The sequence below is a fragment of the Ascaphus truei genome, chromosome 4 (genome assembly GCF_040206685.1).
Source record: "Ascaphus truei isolate aAscTru1 chromosome 4, aAscTru1.hap1, whole genome shotgun sequence".
NCBI classification, from domain to species: Eukaryota; Metazoa; Chordata; class Amphibia; order Anura; family Ascaphidae; genus Ascaphus; species Ascaphus truei.
Genome location: NC_134486.1, coordinates 414,878,581 through 414,904,477, shown reverse-complemented (window position 1 = coordinate 414,904,477; position 25,897 = coordinate 414,878,581). Strand labels below are relative to the sequence as shown.

The window sequence follows — 25,897 nt, the reverse complement described above, 5'->3', positions numbered from 1 at the left end:
CCGCAGACTTTTGCTTTTTCAACGGCGGAGACGGTGAGTTTTGTTACATCTGTATTTACCGGTACGGGGGGTTTTGAGCAACAGAACAACCAGCGATTCCACCTTCTCAGAGGAAAGGGTGAGCGAGCGTTTACACCGGCAGCAACGCTCATCCTTAGGGTTACTACAGCAGGGACCTCATTGTGTTAGGTCCCCACCAGCTTTATTTGGAAGATACATTTCTAATGCTTCTAATACTTACCTTCTCCATCGCAATGCCTTCCTGCAGTGTCCCTCATCATGGCGTGATGTCGCATTGCCAGGACAACGTCGATATGGCAACGCGGCGCCACAGGGCGTCCTGTTGTCGTAACAACGTGACGCCTCATGACGCCCTGTTGTCATGGCAACGCGACGTCACGCCATGATGAGGGACACTGCAGGAAGGCATTGCGATGGAGAAGGTAAGTATTAGAAGCGACGGGAGGGGGTGACCAGGCTGCATAATAAAGGTCAAGCCCACCTTTTTACCCCTGGCCGAGTATAAGGGTCCAAGAGAGTTAGCTCTTGGGCCCAGTAACAGTATGGTGTTGCATTGCAATGTATGTACTTGGAAGATGTAATAAACCCATTTTTTGTGTTTTTCCCTTTCCGGGCATGCAATCTACCGGGGATTGTTGGTGTATGAGTTTCAAGGGGGGTTTTGCGGAGGAACCGTTGCCAGAATGTGCCTAGCGGGTCGGGATGCAAAGTTACCGGGTCCCCGACAAATGTACCAGGGAGTCCTGCCTGATTCTCTGATACATGTAGCACATTGTCCCGACAATACCTCCCCTTGGAAACGTAGACGCGACTCACCACTAGGGTACCCTGCTTCAGCACAGACCAGAAAGGAGAATGAGGCAAAGGGATCACTATGCATCCCTTTAGCTGAGGGAGCCCATAGGTTAAGGGGGGTACCCCAACTGGTGCCAGGGCTCCCCACAAACAGTATATGGTTTGTGGGTACCCAACCATAGGTAAGGTTGGGGGGACTCTCTAGAGCCCAAACTGAGTCAAAGGGAAGTTGTGTGGGGAAACAATGCAGACAGAAATAATAAGACTACGTTTCCCTTCTCTGTTCCCTGTACCCCAGAGACTCCAAATTTTGGGAGTCTAAGTCTTAGGTGGGGTTTTGGGGTGAAAAGCGAGTCAGTTTAATTGCAGGAGGTCTGGGGACAGAGTTACCAGTGGCCTATAGTTCTCCCCGGCTTACTCACACTATTTTCGGGTACCCGGGGTGAGTTGCACCGGGGCCATACAGTGTCTCCCAGACTCCTAGTTTTCAAACCCCAAGATCCTCACCTAAGTCCCACATAGCTGGAGGGCTTCCCCGAGACTCAGTGTTTATTAAAATTTATTTTAATGTGTTTAAACATTGGGAACCGAAGTCAAAACAGGCAGCCCGTGCAAACCCATAGGCGCCGGTATGTCTGCTGGACATCGGAGTTCAGAGCAGCCAGAGGATGCCCAGAGGTTGGAACGGCATTTGGTCAGCAGGGATTGCCCAGCGGGTGGCATTGGGATTGCCGGGGGGGGGGGGGAGATGTGGCAGGCACACGCATGTCCTTTGGCTATTTCAAATTTCCCACTGACCTGGCTTTTTTAACCGGCGTGGCTCTAATTGGCTGCTTGAGAAAGTTCCCACGCGCTGATTGGTTGTTAGCTTTTGCCTCTATGTTTCAGCGAGAGCAGTGAAAGCTATAAGAAGCTGTGAGCCAATCAGATCAGGGCCAAAAGAGTGTGTTAGAGCCAAAAGAGCGCAGGTGGGGCTTTCAAAGATGCTCTGTTTGTAATAGCAAAGCAACCGGCTTCAATTTCAAGCCCGAAAAGCCTGCGCGCCAGAGACTAAGTCCCGCATTCTGCGCCCAAGTTCTAGAAATCGAACGTGGCGGTGGCTCCTCTGATTTCATGCCGATTTGAGTTCCAGGAGAGTCAGGCTCACTCGCGGTCAGGGGAGACCAAGTTCTGCGGACAAGAACGTAGCGGTGGCGGTGGAATTTCATGCCGATTTGAGTTCCAGGAGATCCCGGGCTAGGTCCCGGTCAGGGTAAGCTCTTCCAAGCGAGCGCCCTGCACCCAGGAAAGTCTAGTTTTCGACCCCAGACCCCCAGTAAGTGTGGCTTTCCGTCTGTATTTTGTGTTCCGCTGTGTGTATGCGGATTTAAGGTAAGAGAATTACAGAGGCCTCGGGCTCTCCCCCGGCAATCAGTGTCATTGGTGCGGGGAAGAGTGCGGAGGCTCTGTAACTGCGGGGGGCTCGGTGCAGTGGCACCGACTACACCGTCATCACGCCGGTCCTGCCTGCGCGTTATACAATTATCAGTTCTTGGCAGGCTTTAAAAACAGATAATGGCTACAGCACTTTATTCAACAGACCTTAAGTATGAATTGAACCCAGAAATTGCCGCGGTAAATAGATTTCCTTGTACTTTGCACAGACACGGATGGGAACACAATGCCTGCATAGTACAGCGGCTGGTGTATGTGCGTGCAAACAAGGAGCTGTTTACTGTCCAACCCCTACAGCACATTATAGATGGAGCCTTCTATAACACAGACATGACCTGTCACATACTGCCCTGCACACGCTGTCATTCTCCCGCAGCTATTCAATCACAGCACTGATTCAAATGATCAATACATAACACTTACCTGCAGGGTTCGGGTAGTTGGTAGCTGTAAAAAGAAAAACACAATCTGATTTAGTGGCGATTAACCTTTTCACTAATGTACTGCGCAGACAGACAGACAGGATCGTTACGGAGCAGTCAGGAGGCGTTGAAATGAAAGGGAAATATTCTCACACTCAAGGCAGTGAAATGGTTTAACACTGATATGACGTGAAAGGGAAAAACACTGACCGGGTTAAATCCGGTGGGAAAAGATATAGGATGTGATGTGGCTCTGTAAGCAATGACAGACAGGAGCTAATGGGTAATAGATATAGTAGTAATATTAAAGACCATCGAGGCACATACTGGCTATACGGCTATATAGAAATAGCTTCAAGTGTTAGAAATGCCGCATATCATTACTCTCCGTGATGGGATATCTTGGGATATGTTAGTGCAGGGGGCGCTCAACTCCATTCCTCAAGGGCAACCAACAGGTCAGGTTTTCAGGATATCCCAGCTTTAGCACAGGTGGCTCAATCAGAGGCTGCCTAGGCTATGGGTGCGCAAACTTACCTACATGCACCCCCCCGTCTCCTCTCCTCCCCGGCTCTCGCACCCCCCATCCCTGCAAGGCTCCGGCGTCATATGATGCCGCTGGGTCATGTGACGTCACGTTGGTATGGCAACTTGACATCACATGACACCGGTTGCCCTGGAGACACGTCGTTGGAACTCCAGGTAAGTGAAAAGTTGCAGAGGCCTCGCGCGATCCTCTGCATTTATTTTAGATATCTTGGGGGAAGCGCGGGGCCTTTGTAAAACCGCGCCCCCCGCACCTCCATTTGCGCAGCCATGCCCTAGGCAGCGTTCTTGTATGATAATACTTTTAACAGTAATATGGAACAAGGTATTATGGCCAGGTTTGGGAGGAAATATGAAGAACTCCATTTTTGACAAGTTTAAGGTGGCAGAGGGCCATTCAGGATGATATTGCAGAGAGACATTCAGAAACGTTGGTTTGTACAGCAGGTGTAAGGTCGAGGGTTGAAAAGTAAATGTGTGTCATCAGCATAGAGGTGATATTTGAACTAAAGAGATGTGATTAGGTCATCTAGAGAGAGTGTGTACACAGAAAAGAGAAGAGGTCCCAGGACAGAGCCCTGGTGGACACCCACAGAGATAGAAGAGGAGAAGGTGTTGACAAAAAAGGGACACTGAAAGTACGATAGAAGAGGGAAGAGGAGATCTAGGATAGATCCCTGTTACGAATACCAAGAGTATGGAGAATGTGAAGGAGAAGAGGGTGGTCCACACTATCAAATGCTGCAGAGAGGTTGAGTAATATGAGCAGAGTATATTGACCTTTATCTTTGGCAGCATGTAGGTCATTCGTTATTTTAGTGAGGGCTGTTTCAGTCGAGTGAGCAGTGCGGAAGCCAGATTGTAGTGGGTCAAGGAGACAATAGGAGGTGAGAAAATGGCACAAGCGACAGAATACAAGACGTTCAAGGAGTCTAGAAGCAAAAGGCAGGAGAGGGACAGGACGATAGTTAGAAAGACAGGTAGATTCAAGCTTGCTGTTTTTGAGTAATGATATAATTGTTGCATGTTTGAAGGAGGAGGGAAGGGTACCAGAGTAGAGGGAGGTGTTAAAAATGTGTGTGAACGTAGTGATTATAGTAGGAGCAAGAGGTTTTAGGAGATGGGAGGGAATGGCGTCAAGAGGGCAAGTGGTAGAAGGAGAAGAGGAGATCAGCAGTGACACATCCTCCTCTGAGACAGTAGAAAAAGAGTCAAGGAAGGCAGGAGGAGAGTTAGGAAGAGGTGTAGGATGGGAGGAGGAAACAGAGGGGATGTCCTGACGTATGGATTCCACCTCTTCCTGGAAATAATCAGCAAAGTCCTGAGGTTAGATGGAGCAAGAACAACAGGCAGCAGAAGGTGGTCTGAGTAGGGAGTAAAACACAGAGAAGAGTTGGCGTGGGTTAGATTTCTGTGTGTTGATTAGTGAAGAAAAGTAGGTTTGTTTAGCTTGCGAGAGAGCAGAGTTAAAAAAGGATAGAATATATTTGTAGTGAAGGAAGTCTGCGAGAGTGCGAGATTTCCTCCAGAGGCAGGAACGCAGCATGCGCGTGTGGGAATTTAGCCAGGGTATGTGGTTAGAAGGGCGAGAACGGCAGAGAGAAATTGTCTAGATCAAGAGAGGAGGATAGGGCGGAGTTGCAGTTCCTGACCAGGTTGTCAGGGTCTGGAGCAGGGCTGAGAGAGGAGAGGGAGGAGCGTAAAGTGGAATCAAAAGCTGGTGGGTTAATAGAGCGCAGGTTTCTGCAGAAGCGAGGGGTAGATGGAGGTGGAGAAGGGAGAAGTGAGAGAGAGAGAAAATGAGATGAGATGATGGAAGAAGGGGGGAAATGGAGAAATCAGAGAGAGACCTGGTTTTCACTAAAAAAACTTTCTAGGTAGTGGCCATCCTTGTGGGTGCTGGCTGCAGTCCACCGTTGAAGGCCAAAAGAAGAGGTTAGAGAGAGAAAGCGGGAAGCCCATGGGAGAGAGAGGTCATCAATGTAGCAATTGAAGTCCCCAAGGGGAAGAACAGGGGTCTGAGGAGAGAAAGAAAGAGAGCCAGGACTCAAAGTGAGCGAGAAAGGCAGAAGGGGGATGAGTAGAGGTAGGTGGGCGATAGATGTCCGCCACGTGGACAGGGAGAGGAGAGAAGATCTGGACAGTGGGAGCCTCAATTGAGGGAAACGCAAGAGAGGGGGGAATAGGAAGGGTTCGGTGACGGCAGATAGAATGACAGAGAGAGAGAGCTATAGAGAGGCGGAATGAGTGAGAAAGAGAGAGCTACAGTGCTAGAGAGAGAGAGTTCGGCAATTTTCATGTGGTTTGTGACCATAGGTGATCATTTCGCACACGAGTAATGATGCTCCTGGTGTGTAAACAAAAGTAGTGCTAATCTCTGCCTCCAGCCCCGCACATTTCAATCTCTTACACAGGTGCTAACTCAGTGCAAGTGACACAAGACAAGGCTCGCCAAACAATTTGTGGGTTAAGACCCAACAGCAGCACAAGGTGGTGATAATTAGGACGCGCTGCTCCTGTTTCTATCTGTGTACGCGCTGCGTCTGTTTCTATCTGTGTACGCACGGCGTCTGTTTCCATCTGTGTACGCGCTGCGTCTGTTTCTATCTGTGTACGCACTGCGTCTGTTTCTATCTGTGTACGTGCGGCGTCTGTTTCCATCTGTGTACACGCTGCTTCTGTTTCTATCTGTGTACGCACTGCGTCTGTTTCTATCTGTGTACGCGCCGCTCCTGTTTCTATCTGTGTACGCGCCGCTCCTGTTTCTGTCTGTGTACGCGCGGCGTCTGTTTCCGTCTGTGTACGCACTGCGTCTGTTTCTATCTGTGTACGCACTGCGTCTGTTTCTATCTGTGTACGCGCGGCGTCTGTTTCCATCTGTGTACGCGCTGCGTCTGTTTCTATCTGTGTACGCACGGCGTCTGTTTCTATCTGTGTACGCACTGCGTCTGTTTCTGTGTACGCGCTGCGTCTGTTCTGTGTACGCGCTGCGTCTGTTTCCATCTGTGTACGCACGGCGTCTGTTTCTATCTGTGTACGCACTGCGTCTGTTTCCATCTGTGTACGCGCCGCGTCTGTTTCCATCTGTGTACGCGCCGCGTCTGTTTCTATCTGTGTACGCACTGCGTCTGTTTCTATCTGTGTACGCACTGCGTCTGTTTCTATCTGTGTACGTGCGGCGTCTGTTTCCATCTGCTAGACGCTGCCCTTGTTTCTGTCTGTGTACGTGCGGCGTCTGTTTCTATCTGTGTACGCGCTGCGCCTGTTTCTATCTGTGTACGCGCTGCGTCTGTTTCTATCTGTGTACGCGCTGCGTCTGTTTCTATCTGTGTACGCGCGGCCCCTGTTTCTGTGTACGCGCTGCTCCTGTTTCCATCTGTGTACGCGCGGCCCCTGTTTCTGTGTACGCGCTGCGTCTGTTTCCATCTGTGTACGCGCGTCCCCTGTTTCTGTGTACGCGCTGCGTCTGTTTCTATCTGTGTACGCGCGGCCCGTTTCTGTGTACGCGCTGCGTCTGTTTCTATCTATGTACGCACGGCGTCTGTTTCTATCTATGTACGCGCTGGTCCTGTTTCTATCTGTGTACGCGCGGCATCTGTTTCTGTGTACGCGCGGCGTCTGTTTCTATGTACGCGCGGCGTCTGTTTCTATCTGTGTACGCGCTGCTCCTGTTTCTATCTGTGTACGCGCGGCGTCTGTTTCCATCTGTGTACGCACTGCGTCTGTTTCTATCTGTGTACGCACTGCGTCTGTTTCTATCTGTGTACGCATTGCGTCTGTTTCCATCTGCTACACGCTGCCCTTGTTTCTGTCTGTGTACGTGCGGCGTCTGTTTCTATCTGTGTACGTGCGGCATCTGTTTCCATCTGCTACACGCTGCCCTTGTTTCTATCTGTGTACGCGCGGCGTCTGTTTCCATCTGTGTACGTACTGCGTCTGTTTCTATCTGTGTACGCACTGCGTCTGTTTCTATCTGTGTACGCATTGCGTCTGTTTCCATCTGCTACACGCTGCCCTTGTTTCTGTCTGTGTACGTGCGGCGTCTGTTTCCATCTGTGTACACGCTGCCCTTGTTTCTGTCTGTGTACGTGCGGCGTCTGTTTCTATCTGTGTACGTGCGGCGTCTGTTTCCATCTGCTACACGCTGCCCTTGTTTCTGTCTGTGTACGTGCGGCGTCTGTTTCTGTCTGTGTACGCACTGCGTCTGTTTCTATCTGTGTACGCGCTGCGTCTGTTTCTATCTGTGTACGCACTGCGTCTGTTTCTATCTGTGTACGCATTGCGCCTGTTTCTGTCTGTGTACGTGCGGCGTCTGTTTCTATCTGTGTACGTGCGGCATCTGTTTCCATCTGCTACACGCTGCCCTTGTTTCTATCTGTGTACGCGCTGCACCTGTTTCTATCTGTGTACGCGCTGCGCCTGTTTCTATCTGTGTACGCACGGCGTCTGTTTCCATCTGTGTACACGCTGCCCTTGTTTCTATCTGTGTACGCACTGCGTCTGTTTCTATCTGTGTACGCGCCGCTCCTGTTTCTATCTGTGTACGCGCCGCTCCTGTTTCTGTCTGTGTACGCGCGGCGTCTGTTTCCGTCTGTGTACGCACTGCGTCTGTTTCTATCTGTGTACGCACTGCGTCTGTTTCTATCTGTGTACGCGCGGCGTCTGTTTCCATCTGTGTACGCGCTGCGTCTGTTTCTATCTGTGTACGCACGGCGTCTGTTTCTATCTGTGTACGCACTGCGTCTGTTTCTGTGTACGCGCTGCGTCTGTTCTGTGTACGCGCTGCGTCTGTTTCCATCTGTGTACGCACTGCGTCTGTTTCTATCTGTGTACGCACGGCGTCTGTTTCTATCTGTGTACGCACTGCGTCTGTTTCCATCTGTGTACGCGCCGCGTCTGTTTCCATCTGTGTACGCACTGCGTCTGTTTCTATCTGTGTACGCGCGGCGTCTGTTTCCATCTGTGTACGCACTGCGTCTGTTTCTATCTGTGTACGCACTGCGTCTGTTTCTATCTGTGTACGCACTGCGTCTGTTTCTATCTGTGTACGTGCGGCGTCTGTTTCCATCTGCTAGACGCTGCCCTTGTTTCTGTCTGTGTACGTGCGGCGTCTGTTTCTATCTGTGTACGCGCTGCGCCTGTTTCTATCTGTGTACGCGCTGCGTCTGTTTCTATCTGTGTACGCGCTGCGTCTGTTTCTATCTGTGTACGCGCGGCCCCTGTTTCTGTGTACGCGCTGCTCCTGTTTCCATCTGTGTACGCGCGGCCCCTGTTTCTGTGTACGCGCTGCGTCTGTTTCCATCTGTGTACGCGCGTCCCCTGTTTCTGTGTACGCGCTGCGTCTGTTTCTATCTGTGTACGCGCGGCCCGTTTCTGTGTACGCGCTGCGTCTGTTTCTATCTATGTACGCACGGCGTCTGTTTCTATCTATGTACGCGCTGGTCCTGTTTCTATCTGTGTACGCGCGGCATCTGTTTCTGTGTACGCGCGGCGTCTGTTTCTATGTACGCGCGGCGTCTGTTTCTATCTGTGTACGCGCTGCTCCTGTTTCTATCTGTGTACGCGCGGCGTCTGTTTCCATCTGTGTACGCACTGCGTCTGTTTCTATCTGTGTACGCACTGCGTCTGTTTCTATCTGTGTACGCATTGCGTCTGTTTCCATCTGCTACACGCTGCCCTTGTTTCTGTCTGTGTACGTGCGGCGTCTGTTTCTATCTGTGTACGTGCGGCATCTGTTTCCATCTGCTACACGCTGCCCTTGTTTCTATCTGTGTACGCGCGGCGTCTGTTTCCATCTGTGTACGTACTGCGTCTGTTTCTATCTGTGTACGCACTGCGTCTGTTTCTATCTGTGTACGCATTGCGTCTGTTTCCATCTGCTACACGCTGCCCTTGTTTCTGTCTGTGTACGTGCGGCGTCTGTTTCTATCTGTGTACGTGCGGCGTCTGTTTCCATCTGCTACACGCTGCCCTTGTTTCTGTCTGTGTACGTGCGGCGTCTGTTTCTGTCTGTGTACGCACTGCGTCTGTTTCTATCTGTGTACGCGCTGCGTCTGTTTCTATCTGTGTACGCACTGCGTCTGTTTCTATCTGTGTACGCATTGCGCCTGTTTCTGTCTGTGTACGTGCGGCGTCTGTTTCTATCTGTGTACGTGCGGCATCTGTTTCCATCTGCTACACGCTGCCCTTGTTTCTATCTGTGTACGCGCTGCACCTGTTTCTATCTGTGTACGCGCTGCGCCTGTTTCTATCTGTGTACGCGCTGCGCCTGTTTCTATCTGTGTACGCGCTGCGTCTGTTTCTATCTGTGTACGCGCGGCCCCTGTTTCTGTGTACGCGCTGCGTCTGTTTCCATCTGTGTACGCGCGTCCCGTTTCTGTGTACGCGCTGCGTCTGTTTCTATCTATGTACGCACGGCGTCTGTTTCTATCTATGTACGCGCTGGTCCTGTTTCTATCTGTGTACGCGCGGCATCTGTGTCTGTGTACGCGCGGCGTCTGTTTCTATGTACGCGCGGCGTCTGTTTCTATCTGTGTACGCGCTGCTCCTGTTTCTATCTGTGTACGCGCGGCGTCTGTTTCCATCTGTGTACGCACTGCGTCTGTTTCTATCTGTGTACGCACTGCGTCTGTTTCTATCTGTGTACGCATTGCGTCTGTTTCTATCTGTGTACGTGCGGCCCCTGTTTCCATCTGCTACACGCTGCCCTTGTTTCTGTCTGTGTACGTGCGGCGTCTGTTTCTATCTGTGTACGCGCGGCGTCTGTTTCTATCTGTGTACGTGCGGCGTCTGTTTCCATCTGTGTACACGCTGGCCTTGTTTCTGTCTGTGTACGTGCGGCGTCTGTTTCTGTCTGTGTACGCACTGCGTCTGTTTCTATCTGTGTACGCACTGCGTCTGTTTCTATCTGTGTACGCATTGCGTCTGTTTCTGTCTGTGTACGTGCGGCGTCTGTTTCTATCTGTGTACGTGCGGCATCTGTTTCTATCTGTGTACGTGCGGCGTCTGTTTCTATCTGTGTACGCGCTGCGCCTGTTTCTATCTGTGTACGCGCTGCCCATTTCTATCTGTGTACGTGCGGCGTCTGTTTCTATCTGTGTACACACTGCGTCTGTTTCCATCTGCTACACGCTGCCCTTGTTTCTGTCTGTGTACGTGCGGCGTCTGTTTCTATCTGTGTACGTGCGGCGTCTGTTTCTATCTGTGTACGCGCGGCCCCTGTTTCTGTGTACGCACTGCGTCTGTTTCCATCTGTGTACGCGCGTCCCCTGTTTCTGTGTACGCGCTGCGTCTGTTTCTATCTGTGTACGCGCGGCCCGTTTCTGTGTACGCGCTGCGTCTGTTTCTATCTGTGTACGCGCGGCCCCTGTTTCTGTGTACGCACTGCGTCTGTTTCCATCTGTGTACGCGCGTCCCCTGTTTCTGTGTACGCGCTGCGTCTGTTTCTATCTGTGTACGTGCGGCCCGTTTCTGTGTACGCGCTGCGTCTGTTTCTATCTATGTACGCGCGGCGTCTGTTTCTATCTATGTATGCGCTGGTCCTGTTTCTATCTGTGTACGCGCAGCATGTTTCTGTGTACGCGCGGCGTCTGTTTCTATGTACGCGCTGCGCCTGTTTCTATCTATGTACGCACGGCGTCTGTTTCTATCTGTGTACGCGCTGCTTCTGTTTCTATCTGTGTACGCGCTGCGTCTGTTTCTATCTGTGTACGCGCTGCTTCTGTTTCTATCTGTGTACGCGCTGCTTCTGTTTCTATCTGTGTACGCGCTGCTTCTGTTTCTATCTGTGTATGCGCGGCCCGTTTCTGTGTACGCGCAGCCCGTTTCTGTGTATGCGCAGCGCCTGTTTCTGTGTACGCGCAGCCCGTTTCTATCTGTGTACGCGCTGCGTCTGTTTCCATCTGTGTACGCGCGTCCCGTTTCTGTGTACGCGCTGCGTCTGTTTCTATCTATGTACGCGCTGGTCCTGTTTCTATCTGTGTACGCGCGGCATCTGTTTCTGTGTACGCGCGGCGTCTCTTTCTATGTACGCGCGGCGTCTGTTTCTATCTGTGTACGCGCTGCTCCTGTTTCTATCTGTGTACGCGCGGCGTCTGTTTCCATCTGTGTACGCACTGCGTCTGTTTCTATCTGTGTACGCACTGCGTCTGTTTCTATCTGTGTACGCATTGCGTCTGTTTCTATCTGTGTACGTGCGGCCCCTGTTTCCATCTGCTACACGCTGCCCTTGTTTCTGTCTGTGTACGTGCGGCGTCTGTTTCTATCTGTGTACGCGCGGCGTCTGTTTCTATCTGTGTACGTGCGGCGTCTGTTTCTATCTGTGTACGCGCGGCGTCTGTTTCTATCTGTGTACGTGCGGCGTCTGTATCCATCTGTGTACACGCTGCCCTTGTTTCTGTCTGTGTACGTGCGGCGTCTGTTTCTGTCTGTGTACGCACTGCGTCTGTTTCTATCTGTGTACGCACTGCGTCTGTTTCTATCTGTGTACGCATTGCGTCTGTTTCTGTCTGTGTACGTGCGGCGTCTGTTTCTATCTGTGTACGTGCGGCATCTGTTTCTATCTGTGTACGTGCGGCGTCTGTTTCTATCTGTGTACGCACTGCGTCTGTTTCTATCTGTGTACGTGCGGCGTCTGTTTCTATCTGTGTACGCACTGCGTCTGTTTCTATCTGTGTACGCACTGCGTCTGTTTCTATCTGTGTACGCGCTGCCCATTTCTATCTGTGTACGTGCGGCGTCTGTTTCTATCTGTGTACGCACTGCGTCTGTTTCCATCTGCTACACGCTGCCCTTGTTTCTGTCTGTGTACGTGCGGCGTCTGTTTCTATCTGTGTACGTGCGGCGTCTGTTTCTATCTGTGTACGCGCTGCGCCTGTTTCTATCTGTGTACGTGCGGCGTCTGTTTCTATCTGTGTACGCGCTGCGCCTGTTTCTATCTGTGTACGCGCTGCGCCTGTTTCTATCTGTGTACGCGCTGCTTCTGTCTCTATCTGTGTACGCGCTGCTTCTGTTTCTATCTGTGTACGCGCTGCTTCTGTTTCTATCTGTGTACGCGCTGCTTCTGTTTCTATCTGTGTACGCGCTGCTTCTGTTTCTATCTGTGTACGCGCTGCTTCTGTTTCTATCTGTGTACGCGCTGCTTCTGTTTCTATCTGTGTACGCGCTGCCCCTGTTTCTATCTGTGTACGCGCTGCGCCTGTTTCTATCTGTGTACGCGCGGCCCGTTTCTGTGTACGCGCTGCCCCTGTTTCTATCTGTGTACGCGCGGCCCCTGTTTCTGTGTACGCGCTGCGTCTGTTTCTATCTGTGTACGCGCGGCCCCTGTTTCTGTGTACGCGCTGCGTCTGTTTCTATCTGTGTACGCGCGGCCCGTTTCTGTGTACGCGCTGCGTCTGTTTCCATCTGTGTACGCGCGTCCCCTGTTTCTGTGTACGCGCTGCGTCTGTTTCTATCTGTGTACGCGCTGCTTCTGTTTCTATCTGTGTACGCGCTGCCCCTGTTTCTTTCTGTGTACGCGCTGCGTCTGTTTCTATCTGTGTACGCGCTGCGTCTGTTTCTATCTGTGTACGCGCGGCCCGTTTCTGTGTACGCGCTGCGTCTGTTTCCATCTGTGTACGCGCGTCCCCTGTTTCTGTGTACGCGCTGCTTCTGTTTCTATCTGTGTACGCGCTGCTTCTGTTTCTATCTGTGTACGCGCTGCCCCTGTTTCTATCTGTGTACGCGCTGCGCCTGTTTCTATCTGTGTATGCGCGGCCCGTTTCTGTGTACGCGCTGCGTCTGTTTCTATCTGTGTACGCGCGGCCCCTGTTTCTGTGTACGCGCTGCGTCTGTTTCTATCTGTGTACGCGCGGCCCCTGTTTCTGTGTACGCGCTGCGTCTGTTTCTATCTGTGTACGCGCGGCCCGTTTCTGTGTACGCGCTGCGTCTGTTTCCATCTGTGTACGCGCGTCCCGTTTCTGTGTACGCGCTGCGTCTGTTTCTATCTGTGTACGCGCGGCCCGTTTCTGTGTACGCGCGGCGTCTGTTTCTATCTATGTATGCGCTGGTCCTGTTTCTATCTGTGTACGCGCAGCATGTTTCTGTGTACGCGCGGCGTCTGTTTCTATGTACGCGCTGCGCCTGTTTCTATCTATGTACGCACGGCGTCTGTTTCTATCTGTGTACGCGCGGCGTCTGTTTCTATCTGTGTACGTGCGGCGTCTGTTTCTATCTGTGTACGCGCGGCGTCTGTTTCTATCTGTGTACGTGCGGCGTCTGTATCCATCTGTGTACACGCTGCCCTTGTTTCTGTCTGTGTACGTGCGGCGTCTGTTTCTGTCTGTGTACGCACTGCGTCTGTTTCTATCTGTGTACGCACTGCGTCTGTTTCTATCTGTGTACGCATTGCGTCTGTTTCTGTCTGTGTACGTGCGGCGTCTGTTTCTATCTGTGTACGTGCGGCATCTGTTTCTATCTGTGTACGTGCGGCGTCTGTTTCTATCTGTGTACGCACTGCGTCTGTTTCTATCTGTGTACGTGCGGCGTCTGTTTCTATCTGTGTACGCACTGCGTCTGTTTCTATCTGTGTACGCACTGCGTCTGTTTCTATCTGTGTACGCGCTGCCCATTTCTATCTGTGTACGTGCGGCGTCTGTTTCTATCTGTGTACGCACTGCGTCTGTTTCCATCTGCTACACGCTGCCCTTGTTTCTGTCTGTGTACGTGCGGCGTCTGTTTCTATCTGTGTACGTGCGGCGTCTGTTTCTATCTGTGTACGCGCTGCGCCTGTTTCTATCTGTGTACGTGCGGCGTCTGTTTCTATCTGTGTACGCGCTGCGCCTGTTTCTATCTGTGTACGCGCTGCGCCTGTTTCTATCTGTGTACGCGCTGCTTCTGTCTCTATCTGTGTACGCGCTGCTTCTGTTTCTATCTGTGTACGCGCTGCTTCTGTTTCTATCTGTGTACGCGCTGCTTCTGTTTCTATCTGTGTACGCGCTGCTTCTGTTTCTATCTGTGTACGCGCTGCTTCTGTTTCTATCTGTGTACGCGCTGCCCCTGTTTCTATCTGTGTACGCGCTGCGCCTGTTTCTATCTGTGTACGCGCGGCCCGTTTCTGTGTACGCGCTGCCCCTGTTTCTATCTGTGTACGCGCGGCCCCTGTTTCTGTGTACGCGCTGCGTCTGTTTCTATCTGTGTACGCGCGGCCCCTGTTTCTGTGTACGCGCTGCGTCTGTTTCTATCTGTGTACGCGCGGCCCGTTTCTGTGTACGCGCTGCGTCTGTTTCCATCTGTGTACGCGCGTCCCCTGTTTCTGTGTACGCGCTGCGTCTGTTTCTATCTGTGTACGCGCTGCTTCTGTTTCTATCTGTGTACGCGCTGCCCCTGTTTCTTTCTGTGTACGCGCTGCGTCTGTTTCTATCTGTGTACGCGCTGCGTCTGTTTCTATCTGTGTACGCGCGGCCCGTTTCTGTGTACGCGCTGCGTCTGTTTCCATCTGTGTACGCGCGTCCCCTGTTTCTGTGTACGCGCTGCTTCTGTTTCTATCTGTGTACGCGCTGCTTCTGTTTCTATCTGTGTACGCGCTGCCCCTGTTTCTATCTGTGTACGCGCTGCGCCTGTTTCTATCTGTGTATGCGCGGCCCGTTTCTGTGTACGCGCTGCGTCTGTTTCTATCTGTGTACGCGCGGCCCCTGTTTCTGTGTACGCGCTGCGTCTGTTTCTATCTGTGTACGCGCGGCCCCTGTTTCTGTGTACGCGCTGCGTCTGTTTCTATCTGTGTACGCGCGGCCCGTTTCTGTGTACGCGCTGCGTCTGTTTCCATCTGTGTACGCGCGTCCCGTTTCTGTGTACGCGCTGCGTCTGTTTCTATCTGTGTACGCGCGGCCCGTTTCTGTGTACGCGCGGCGTCTGTTTCTATCTATGTATGCGCTGGTCCTGTTTCTATCTGTGTACGCGCAGCATGTTTCTGTGTACGCGCGGCGTCTGTTTCTATGTACGCGCTGCGCCTGTTTCTATCTATGTACGCACGGCGTCTGTTTCTATCTGTGTACGCGCTGCTTCTGTTTCTATCTGTGTACGCGCTGCTTCTGTTTCTATCTGTGTACGCGCTGCGTCTGTTTCTATCTGTGTACGCGCTGCTTCTGTTTCTATCTGTGTACGCGCTGCTTCTGTTTCTATCTGTGTACGCGCTGCTTCTGTTTCTATCTGTGTATGCGCGGCCCCTGTTTCTGTGTACGCGCAGCCCGTTTCTGTGTATGCGCAGCGCCTGTTTCTGTGTACGCGCAGCCCGTTTCTATCTGTGTACGCGCTGCCCCTGTTTCTGTCTGTCCGTTTCTATCTGTGTACGCATGGCGTCTGTTTCTGTCTGTGTACGTGCGGCGTCTGTTTCTGTCTGTGTACGTGCGGCGTCTGTTTCTGTCTGTGTACGTGCGGCGTCTGTTTCTGTCTGTGTACGCACGGCGTCTGTTTTTCTGTGTACGCGCTGCCCCTGTTTCTATCTGTCCGTTTTTATCTGTGTACGCACGGCGTCTGTTTTCCTGTGTATGCGCTGTGTCTGTTTCTATGTACGCGCTGCCCGTTTCTATCTGTCCGTTTTTATCTGTGTACGCACGGCGTCTGTTTCTGTCTGTGTACGTGCGGCGTCTATTTCTATCTGTCCGTTTCTATCTGTGTACGCACGGCATCCGTTTCTATCTGTGTACGCACGGCGTCTGTTTCTGTCTGTGTACGTGCGGCGTCTGTTTCTGTCTGTGTACGTGCGGCGTCTGTTTCTGTCTGTGTACGCACGGCGTCTGTTTTTCTGTGTACGCGCTGCCCCTGTTTCTATCTGTCCGTTTTTATCTGTGTACGCACGGCGTCTGTTTTCCTGTGTATGCGCTGTGTCTGTTTCTATGTACGCGCTGCCCGTTTCTATCTGTCCATTTTTATCTGTGTACGCACGGCGTCTGTTTCTGTCTGTGTACGTGCGGCGTCTATTTCTATCTGTGTACGCGCGGCGTCTGTTTCTATCTGTCCGTTTCTATCTGTGTACGCACGGCGTCCGTTTCTATCTGTGTACGCACGGCGTCTGTTTCTGTCTGTGTACGTGCGGCGTCTGTTGCTATCTGTGTACGTGCTGCCCCTGTCTCTATCTGTGTACGCACGGCGTCTGTTTTTCTGTGTACGCGCTGCCCCTGTTTCTATCTGTCCGTTTTTATCTGTGTACGCACGGTGTCTGTTTTCCTGTGTATGCGCTTCCCGTTTCTATCTGTCCATTTTTATCTGTTTCTGTGCATTGCTATGTTCCCAGGCTCGGGGCCCGGCTGTCACAGGTAGATTTGTATTGTTGTACTTCATGTCAGCCAATCTCGTATTTCCATTAATAAGGGTCTTCCAGGAGTGCCCACTCTAAACACTCATGGGAGGTGCATTTACTTGTTACATTACTGACGATCATGTGGTGGGCTGAGCCCCCTACTTAGTAATATTCGTATTGTCCCTGTTACTGTGGCCCCCTGCTGAGATCCAGGCCTGTTCTGTGCAATGTTACGGTGGCTTACCAACCCCTGCTTTGGAACGGACACTTCCTCAGGGAGTACTGAATACTGTGGGTGGGGGTGCGCGGATATGGCTGATCCCCAGACATCCTGGGAGCACTTCTGTTTGGCCCACTGAGGCATGTCTGCATTCCCGTTACTGGGAAAAGCTCTGCTCTCTTTTGGCCATACTATGGGACCCTATCTGATACACAATAAAAGGGGGGCCTGATCTATGCTATGCTTTGGGGAACATCTTCCTTACCTCTACTCTCTGCAGCTTCTCTCTTTCTTCCATGATGGAACCCTCCCCCAGAATCCTCTGCTTCCAGCCTTTATACCTCCTATAACACAGTACTGCTGTGTCACCACCGGGTGGAGCTTAACCTCTACTCTCACTGTTAACTCCTTGTTTACTTTATTAACCAACACCAGCAGGGGGCTGAGTTACACTGGCTTTGCAGTATGAAGCTGGGATAGGTTTCAATCACACATTAAATAAGTTATGGTGGGTTAAAAAGTTACAAATACCCTCCCACCTTAGCGCGTACAGCAAATGAAGATATCAGCTGTGAGCACATTCACATGTCTCTGCCACCCTGCTTTTCCCCGTGATCTCCTAGCATACTACATGTAGCAAATATGGCGCCAGTCACCTTGCTGCTAGAATTAGCTGGAGGTTTCCAGCTTCACCCAGTAGTAGCAGGGGAGAGATAAGGGGGTAACCAGAGCAGGGGAGAGATAAGGGGGTAACCAGAGCTCGCTGCTGCCACACACTGGCAGAAATAGGAACAATAGGTAAGGGACACAATGAGAGCAGCGCGCATTCTATCGTGTGTAACGAGCTTTTTTAAGTTAACCTTTAAGGCTATTGGGAGAAACGGGTATATATTTCCTATACCGTGGAGCAGAGATGCAAACTGTAACATGCTCTCGTTTTACAGACAGGTTGCTGCAAGCTATGTGGCACCGAGCGGTGCTATTCCAGAAGGCACCTAAGGGGTTATGCACTGAAGTCCCGCGGCGACAAAACTGGGCCAAAGTCCGTGCAAAAGAATGGCACCAGATTTACCGACGGTAGAACTCCCTCAGCTCTCACCGGGGGATCCCGGGATGGATGTGGCTCTGGTTTTCTTGCACAAGTTTGGCAGCCGGGAGACATTAGTAAAGAGACACCCTAATCATGTGAACAGAGTCTCCCAGTGCCAGAAGGTGTCTTATGACATAGCACCGCTTAATAAACATGGGCCCACGTGGGTAATTTTATAGGGAAGTAAATAGGGATTTTTGACCGGAAAAGGGGCTCCAATTACTGCTTTGGAGTATGTACAATGGACCCGTATGCTTTCCTTGTAACAGGTTGGAACTTTTCTTGGGGTGCAATGTAGTGGTGTAGGGCAGTGGTTCTCGGCAGTCTCGCCAGGACTCCAGGCGTCAAGCCCCCCCCCCCCCCAACAGGTTGGGTTTTGAGGATATCCCAGCTTCAAACCAGGTGGCTCAATCAGTCCCTGCTTCAGCACAGGTGGCTCAGTCTTTCGGCTACAGGGATACCCTCAAAACCTGACTTGTTGGGGGCTCTTGATGGCTGGCGTTGAGCGCCCCCCGGTGTAGTGGGCTAGGCATTGAACGTGACCTGTGTTGCTGGCGATTCCAGATGTGAATGGGGTTAAAGGAACAATCGCAAGGTTAGGCAGCTTAGGGAGGGGCACACACCGCTTGTGTCGCCCGTGGGTGAGAAGCAGGACAAACAGGCCTTGGACACCCAAATGCTGACAGCCGGGATGTGTTCCCCTCCTTGGGAACCTGACACAGGCCGTAAATCAGAGACACTCAGTATTACCAGGTAAGTGTCTGTTTCTGTCTTAGATGAAGCAGGAATAGAAGGTTGGGTCAGACTCAATATTTGTTGCAGCAGTGAAGGGGTTACCAGTAAAGCAATTAACCCCTCTGCAGCTAGAGGGACCTGCAACATATTTGCATCGCAGACTTCGTGGGCAACAAAGGAGTTAATGCGCACACAGGCCGGGATTGGCTCAGATGCGAGGGATCCCACACCGAAGGTCAGTGGCAGTTAAATGCCGGATCGGTGTGCCCCGCGGCTTAGTGAATCCCGGCTATAGTACCATACTGAATATCCTGCACCGATTGCAAAGCTCCTCATCATTCTTGCTGATAACAGTTATATTTAGAGCAGCGTTCAGTCCCTGAGCTCTTTCCCCCGGTACAGGACATGGGAGGGATCCCGGCATCCCGACAGCCGGCACTGTGCCCAATACCGTGGCCGGCACAGCAGCCTCCCACGTGGGGAGCAGAGAAAGGGGAACGGGACACTAGCCAATTCTAGATATTAAAGTGTGGGCAAAGGCAGACGTCTCCTGTATCACACAGCGAATGGAGGCTACGGATCAAGGCAATTTCAAAGCAAATCTGCACCAATAGAGCCCTGTCTGTCTCGTGTCTCTGCAATCAAGCACTCTGATCCACTTTTGCCCCGTGTGCATGAGTTTTCTATATGGGGTTTGTCACTAGGGGGAGTTATGGGAAGGGTTACATGATGTACAGATTCACATGAGATGTAGCATATTGTGTCTCTGTTACTTTTCTGTCTCCAAACTATGATTTTAAACAAATCACAAAGTTTAAGGGGACATGAAAGTTTCTGCCTACTGACAACCTGCAGCAGGGGGCGCACTTCCTTACACCACTGAAAGATGGTGTAGTGTGTGCAACAGGGGACACTTTATTTGCCTTGCTACATGGCCCTTAAAAAAACGATTTAAAGCAATAGAGGGGTCATTCATGGTCAGTAAGGCGTTGTCCAGCACTGGAAGGTGTCTTATTGTGGATCGCTGCTTCGTAAATATGAAACAAATTGTGTAGATTTACCTTTGTCTACAATACATGCAATGATAACCAAACTACAGTGTAGGGTTTCCTGGGCACTGCTGCCAGGACGGGGGTTAATCTTCTGTCTATGAAATATTTACGATGCTCTGATTCAGATGCGCTGCGGTTAGTGCACTGGGGGCCAGTGGCCCGGAACAGCTGTACACACAAACAATTCTCTCTCCGAGGCATTACGCGTCGCTGATCTAGCACCGTCTGCGCAGCCCGGTCCCCTCACAAGAGACACAAGAGAAAAGACTCGGAAACAAATGCGCGTTACTGTGCCGAAACAGGAGAGTCCCTGGCGTCCCGAGCTAATCTACTATGCATCTATAAGGAAAGGTATACAGGGACATATCAAATAAGTAAACATGGGGAGGACGCTGACTCAGGGAGTAATCTCGGAGTCAGAAAGGAATTTATTTTTCCCCTAATGAGATATCATTGGATAATGTGTCACTAGTGTTTATTGTTTGCCTTCCTCTGGATCAATAAGTAAGTACAGATATAGGATAAAGTATCTGTCGTCTAAATTTAGCATAGGTTGAACTTGATGGACGTACGTCTTTTTTCAACCTCATCTACTATGTAACTGTGTAACTATGTAACTACTGTATGTAACTAAGTAAGTACGTAACTAATTCCACTGAACTCAACGCCTGCTTCTTTGTTTGAATCAGTATGAAGATGGTGGACTTGACAAGTCAAATGGCACATACAGAACCTAAGATCCTCAGCAAGATAAAGGAGGCAATTGTTCGGATTTACTTAAGAGGGCTAAGGCTGAAGGCCCTCATGGCCCATTCAAATGAAGATGGCGTACGGTTTGGCGCCGCTTAGTAAATGTTACATTTCATTTACAGGCCAGAGAACACAAAAACCAGTGAGATGTTGCAGTCTATTCGTCATACATCTGGATTAATAAAAGATCTGCTTACGGGTGTGATGTCAGCTGCTGCATGGTTGGGGGGGAGGGTTGGGGGGGTTGTTGGGGCACTTGGGTACCTACGTTCCATGTATCGGAGAATCCTGGAGGCAGAGTCCCCAGCGCCGAACATGGTGATGGGTGTGAGTTGGACTTCGTAGTTCTGGGGCACCTTCAGGTCGGTGAGCAGGTATTCCTTAAGATGGCCCTTCAGGATACCACGGACTGGGATGGTTTTTATGATCATGCTTCTTAAGTCCATCTGCAATCAAGCAACGTGTAGGATACATCAGCTGTTCAGGCAGAGAGATTTACCAGGCCTGGCTTACATGATATCCCGCAGGATAGGTAAAAAGGTCACATGCAACACTTCATTTGCATACAGATGTAGCCAGCGTTATTCCAACCCGAGGTGCGGTGCAGAGAGACATAAACAACGCACCTGTGCCAAGAGCAGCCATTGTTTTGAACAAGGCGCCCACAACCCGCGGGTTGCAACCATGTTGGCTGCAACTGTACAGTATGTCACAGTAACATAAAAGATTACATACGGGCTCTGACCAATCCATAAACATGTTCCTTAAACCCTTTATCTGCCAGAGAATTTGGCGATCTCATAAGAATTTGCACGCCGTTCGCCAGGCATTAGGCCAAATTGGCTTAGCCAATGTGCATTGCAATGTCAACCAAGTGTGCAACTTTCTATAACATCACTAGATTCATTTAATATGGAGACTATAAATAGGGAGCACCCCACATGTGCTGGAAGCTCAGGGTGGGTGTTGGGGCATTATACACAAACTAGCCAGGGATCTGGTGATGATTACACTGAGTGACTGCTTCAGAGCTTCTCTGGGGAAGACTGTACATATTACCGCGCCCCTCTCTTTAGAAGTATGCTGCTGATAAAAGGATTGGCCTTACATATATGGAAGACAAAAGAACAGAGCCTGCGCTCCTACCAAATTGGGCTAAAGTATACTAGTGACAGGTTTAATTCAGAACCGATGTCTGGGTAACAAAGGAGTCATGTGGTTGCCTCTTTGATTCAAGCTGCCAACACGGAGAGAGACAGCGTCTCTGTGCAGTTCTTACACACGTGTGGCTGGCCAGGTAGGGTTTTGGGGCTGCGATCGTGCGGGGCTACCCTGCTGTCCAGCATCACAGATCATAGCAAGTCTATCTACATCAGTACAGTATATAAAAGCAATTAATATCAGAGGGCGCTGGCATGTACACTATGGAGGTTTTTGTTCGTGCTCTGATCTTGCTATGTAAATTGAACAAGTGGTAGTCTCAGTTAACGTTCTGCATGGGGTGTGTATGCCTCATTTTATTACTAGTGCCTCTCCTGAACCCTCTGCTCAAGCAGCCTCACCCAGACTACCTTCTGTGAATAACCAGTGAATTAGCAAGCACACGTGTATGCAATTACTTGGTTATCCACAAAACATGACATGTCTGGGGATGTGCTGAGCAAACATTGTATTACGTTCACTCAGATGCAAAGCATAGAGTTGCTGGGCCCTTTGGCAACAAAGGGTTAAAATAGTTATTTTATTAAATGGATTTGCTTAAAGAGTGAGCGAAGAAGGATATCCATGAGTTTATCCGCATGTCTCCAGCAGAACCCATTATCACATTGCATTGTTGTTGCAGCTATTCCTGGGCCAAGAAAATACAGAATTAGTGGAGCTGCTCAAAGCTGTTTTGTCTTTTTAAGCTTGTTTCACTCTGAGCTTGGCCACTGATTCTGCGTTGTGAAGCTGCTAGTGGTGGCAAACCGGACACAATCAGGTTATGGTGGGTAGAAATAAGTGACAAAACCCATTCACTGTGCAACATACAGCAGAAATAGAAGTCACTACTCGGGATCTTGTCCATAGCTTGGCCACTGACACCAAGGTAAATGAAGCAGGGTTGTGGACCTCTGAGAGACATTGCAGACATATGATTGCTGTACTTACTACATTGAAGGGTTTTGGCCCAGTTTTTACCCACCATAAACTGCACCCCCTTTAAAAACAATTATCTGGTTTCTGTTCTTTCAGCTTAAATATAAGGACACAACACGGTAATCGCCAACTGAACACAAGCCAAGCCCCACGGATTATTTCTTGTAATTACTTTCCATTCATTCCCTGGCCCTGCTAGTTTGACCACGAAGGGCTTCCTACAGTCCCCCTTACTGTATGTTCCATCCCATTGTGCTGAACTACAGTGATTTATTTTTTGTGAAAAGGAATTCTTGCTTTTTACTGGCTCCCACATCATCCTTTTATGGCCTTGTTTAGATCTGGGGGGAACGCTTGGATTCCGGTGATATTTATAAGCCGGATGGACAGGTCGATATGGAATTCTTCATTCTCTTTGAACAGGGTGTGGGGGAAAAAAGTAATGCTGTAATCAATGCCTGTGCACCGGCATTCACGTACTGTGTGAAGAAAGGGACGTTCCAAATAAAGTTTGATTTTAACCTTTCAAAAATGTATATAAAACAACATCATGGGTTACTTCTAATTTCAGCCACCTTGGAACGCGTCGGGCTATTGAGAAACGCGTGATGCTTTTCAAGTATTAGCTTTGAAGTAGTGCAGCCATGGGAGGGCATCTCGTTCTATCTCATGTCATGGGATTATTTGGTCAGCTGTCAATCAAAAGGCAATAATTGTCACATTGAGTAAGGATACTAACACGTTAGGGGTATATGTATCAAGGCAAAAGTAAGCCAATTTGGGGGCAAAAAAATGCTTCCAATTGAAATGTTCTTGATACTGTACATTTGGAGCAATCTTTCTGCTCCAGAATTACACCACTGTTTCTATGATACCAACACCCCTTACAGTGTATTAGACAGGTGTCTTCGTTTAACTTAGATATCTACCATGCCACCCCTTCGGAACGTGTGATACTTGGCAGTATAGTGCATTGCTGGCCCTTGTGGAGCAAAGGGTATAACATTTACGATTTGAATAGCTGGAAAGGTAAATCAGAGAGGCAATGATTTCTGACCTTGTGATGTAATTGAACAAAAATCAAACTACACCTGTTTATCATTACACACCCAGGGTTGTTTTGCCCTTTGGGCCATTCACAACTGGAGTCAACCTCAACCCCACATCCTTAATATGTCCTGGACATCCAGACCCATTATTGTATAACCAGAGAATTAGCCTGCACGGTCATGTTCTTAAAATGGAATTGTCATGATAAACTCTGTCTTATTTTATAAAGGCCATTATACAGGAAATTATACAGGAGATTATACAGGAGTGAAGGACACTAAGTGAAATAAAGGTCTGAAAAAATACTTTTTAATATTTAACATTTGTTTAATAACTTCCCCCTACAGTGTAATACATGTTGGCCCTTATTCAAAATTCTGTGAGGACATCTCCTGGTTGGAGAAAAACCCACTACAGTAATTAAGGGGTTAATCAACCCTCTTCCACTACCCACTCAGGAGGCCTAACCACCCACCCGGCACAAGTACCCCCACCCTCTACCCATTGATTGGCACAGTATTACATCATGCCCGTAAAATATGGGCATAATAAGCCACTATAGCAGTCAATGGCCAACATTAAAAAAAAATCAACAGGCCAAAAATACACAACAATTAACTCCAAACAATAAACAGAAATAGAAAAAAATAACAGTTAATTCAAAACAAGCATTTGCCAAAAAATTTATTGTCTGTCACTGTATTTATCTGCACCCTAAAGGGGCGCAGATAAATACATTAGCAGTCAATGGGCAAGCAAAACATAAAAAGAAAAAAATACAATACAAAAAACCTGAAAAAAGAAAATTACATTCATTCAATATTTGTCTCACCTTTAGAAGCCTTCACCCTCCGAATCCCGGCGTATCAGGAGGCTCTCGACCAAAAACGTCATCCTCCGCAATCCGCCGCCATCCTCAGCATCAGGTAAAAAAATCTTCTTTCATCTTCTTCTTGCATTATTTTCTTCTTTTCTTTAATCTCCTTTATTTGTAATCCAATGTACCCCATGTTAAATCCAAAACGGATGTTGACTCGTCAGCTTCTTAAGGTAAAGTGAGACTGAACAGGCCTTATATAAGTCCTGTGACGTCACATTAAGGGTTAGATGGTCCAGGTCCAATTCAATTGGGCTCTGTACCATGTGACAGGCTTCCCCCCCTTTTTTTTTTTAAGGATGTGACGTCATCTCCAAGGGAGGTACGTCACATCCTTAAAACCACATGGCTATATCACATGGTATTACAGCCAATGGGATTGAAGGCAATCCCATTGGTTACTGTACCATGTGACATGTCCAATTTTTGAAAGGATGTGACATCACTTTAAGTGATGATGTTGAATCCTTTTAAACAAATGGAACATATCACATGGTACAGTACCCATTGAGGTTGTCTTCAATCCCATTGGCTGTAGTACCATGTGATGTCAGCCATGTGGTGGGAAGAAGATGAAAGAAGGTGATAAGCCACTATAGCAGTCAATGGCCAACATAAAAAAAAAGTCAACAGGCCCAAAAATACACAACAATTAACTCCAAACAATAAACAGAAATAGAAAAAATAACAATTAATTCAAAACAAGCATTCACCAAAAAATGTATTGCCTGTCACTGAATTTATCTGTACCCTAAAGAGGCGCAGATAAATACATTAGCAGTTATTGGGCAAGCAAAACATAAAAATAAATAAATACAATAAAAAAACCTGAAAAAAGAAAATGGCATACAGTACATTCAATATTTGTCTTAGCTTTAGAAGCCTTCATCCTCCTAATTCCGGCGTATCAGGAGGCTCTCGACCAAAGACGTCATCCACTGCAATCCGTCGCCATCCTCCGCGATGATCAGCATCAGGTAAAAAAAAATCTTCTTTCTTCCACCTTCTTCCCACCACATGGCTGACATCACATGGTACTACAGCCAATGGGATTGAAGACAATCCCAATGGGTACTGTACCATTATTAACCTCTAAGGTGATTAAGGGGTTAGGGGCCATTAGAGTGTATTTTGTATTATTATTTTGTTCCTGCCAACGGAGGACATGGACGCGGAACCTGGGATGAGGACACCCTTCACCCTGGCAGGAGTAAGTAGAAGTTAATTTACTATATGCTGCTGAATATTGTTTATTTTGAATGGGCAAATGCACTATTATCCATATCTGGATAGTAGTAATTTTGCACATTACTGTACTCTATGTGTTGGGAGGGTTGTTGGGGGTAGAGGAGGTGGCTATTAGGGTTGTTTTTTAAATGTTTCTTGGGGGTAGCAGGGATGAGTGAAGGGGGTAGTTGCCCCAAGGGTGGGTGGTTAGGCCTACCAGGTGGGTAGCAGGAGTGGTTAACCCCTTCATTACCATAGCGGTTCCG

General features: G+C 49.4%; 1 protein-coding gene across 6 annotated transcripts in view; it reads right to left on the bottom strand.

Annotated features, from left to right (window-relative positions):
• MDGA1 (MAM domain containing glycosylphosphatidylinositol anchor 1) overlaps positions 1-25,897 on the bottom strand; it is a 544,714-nt gene that overhangs the window by 54,112 nt on the left and 464,705 nt on the right. For all 6 annotated transcript variants that reach the window (XR_012801245.1, XM_075598788.1, XM_075598786.1 and 3 more), the window contains 2 exons: positions 20,607-20,784; positions 2,674-2,697 (listed from right to left, as the gene is read on the bottom strand). Coding sequence is in view for 5 of the 6 variants with exons in the window: in XM_075598788.1 (XP_075454903.1) it covers positions 2,674-2,697; positions 20,607-20,784 (202 nt within the window). In the remaining variant the exon portion in view is untranslated. The remainder of the gene's footprint in view (positions 1-2,673; positions 2,698-20,606; positions 20,785-25,897) is intronic.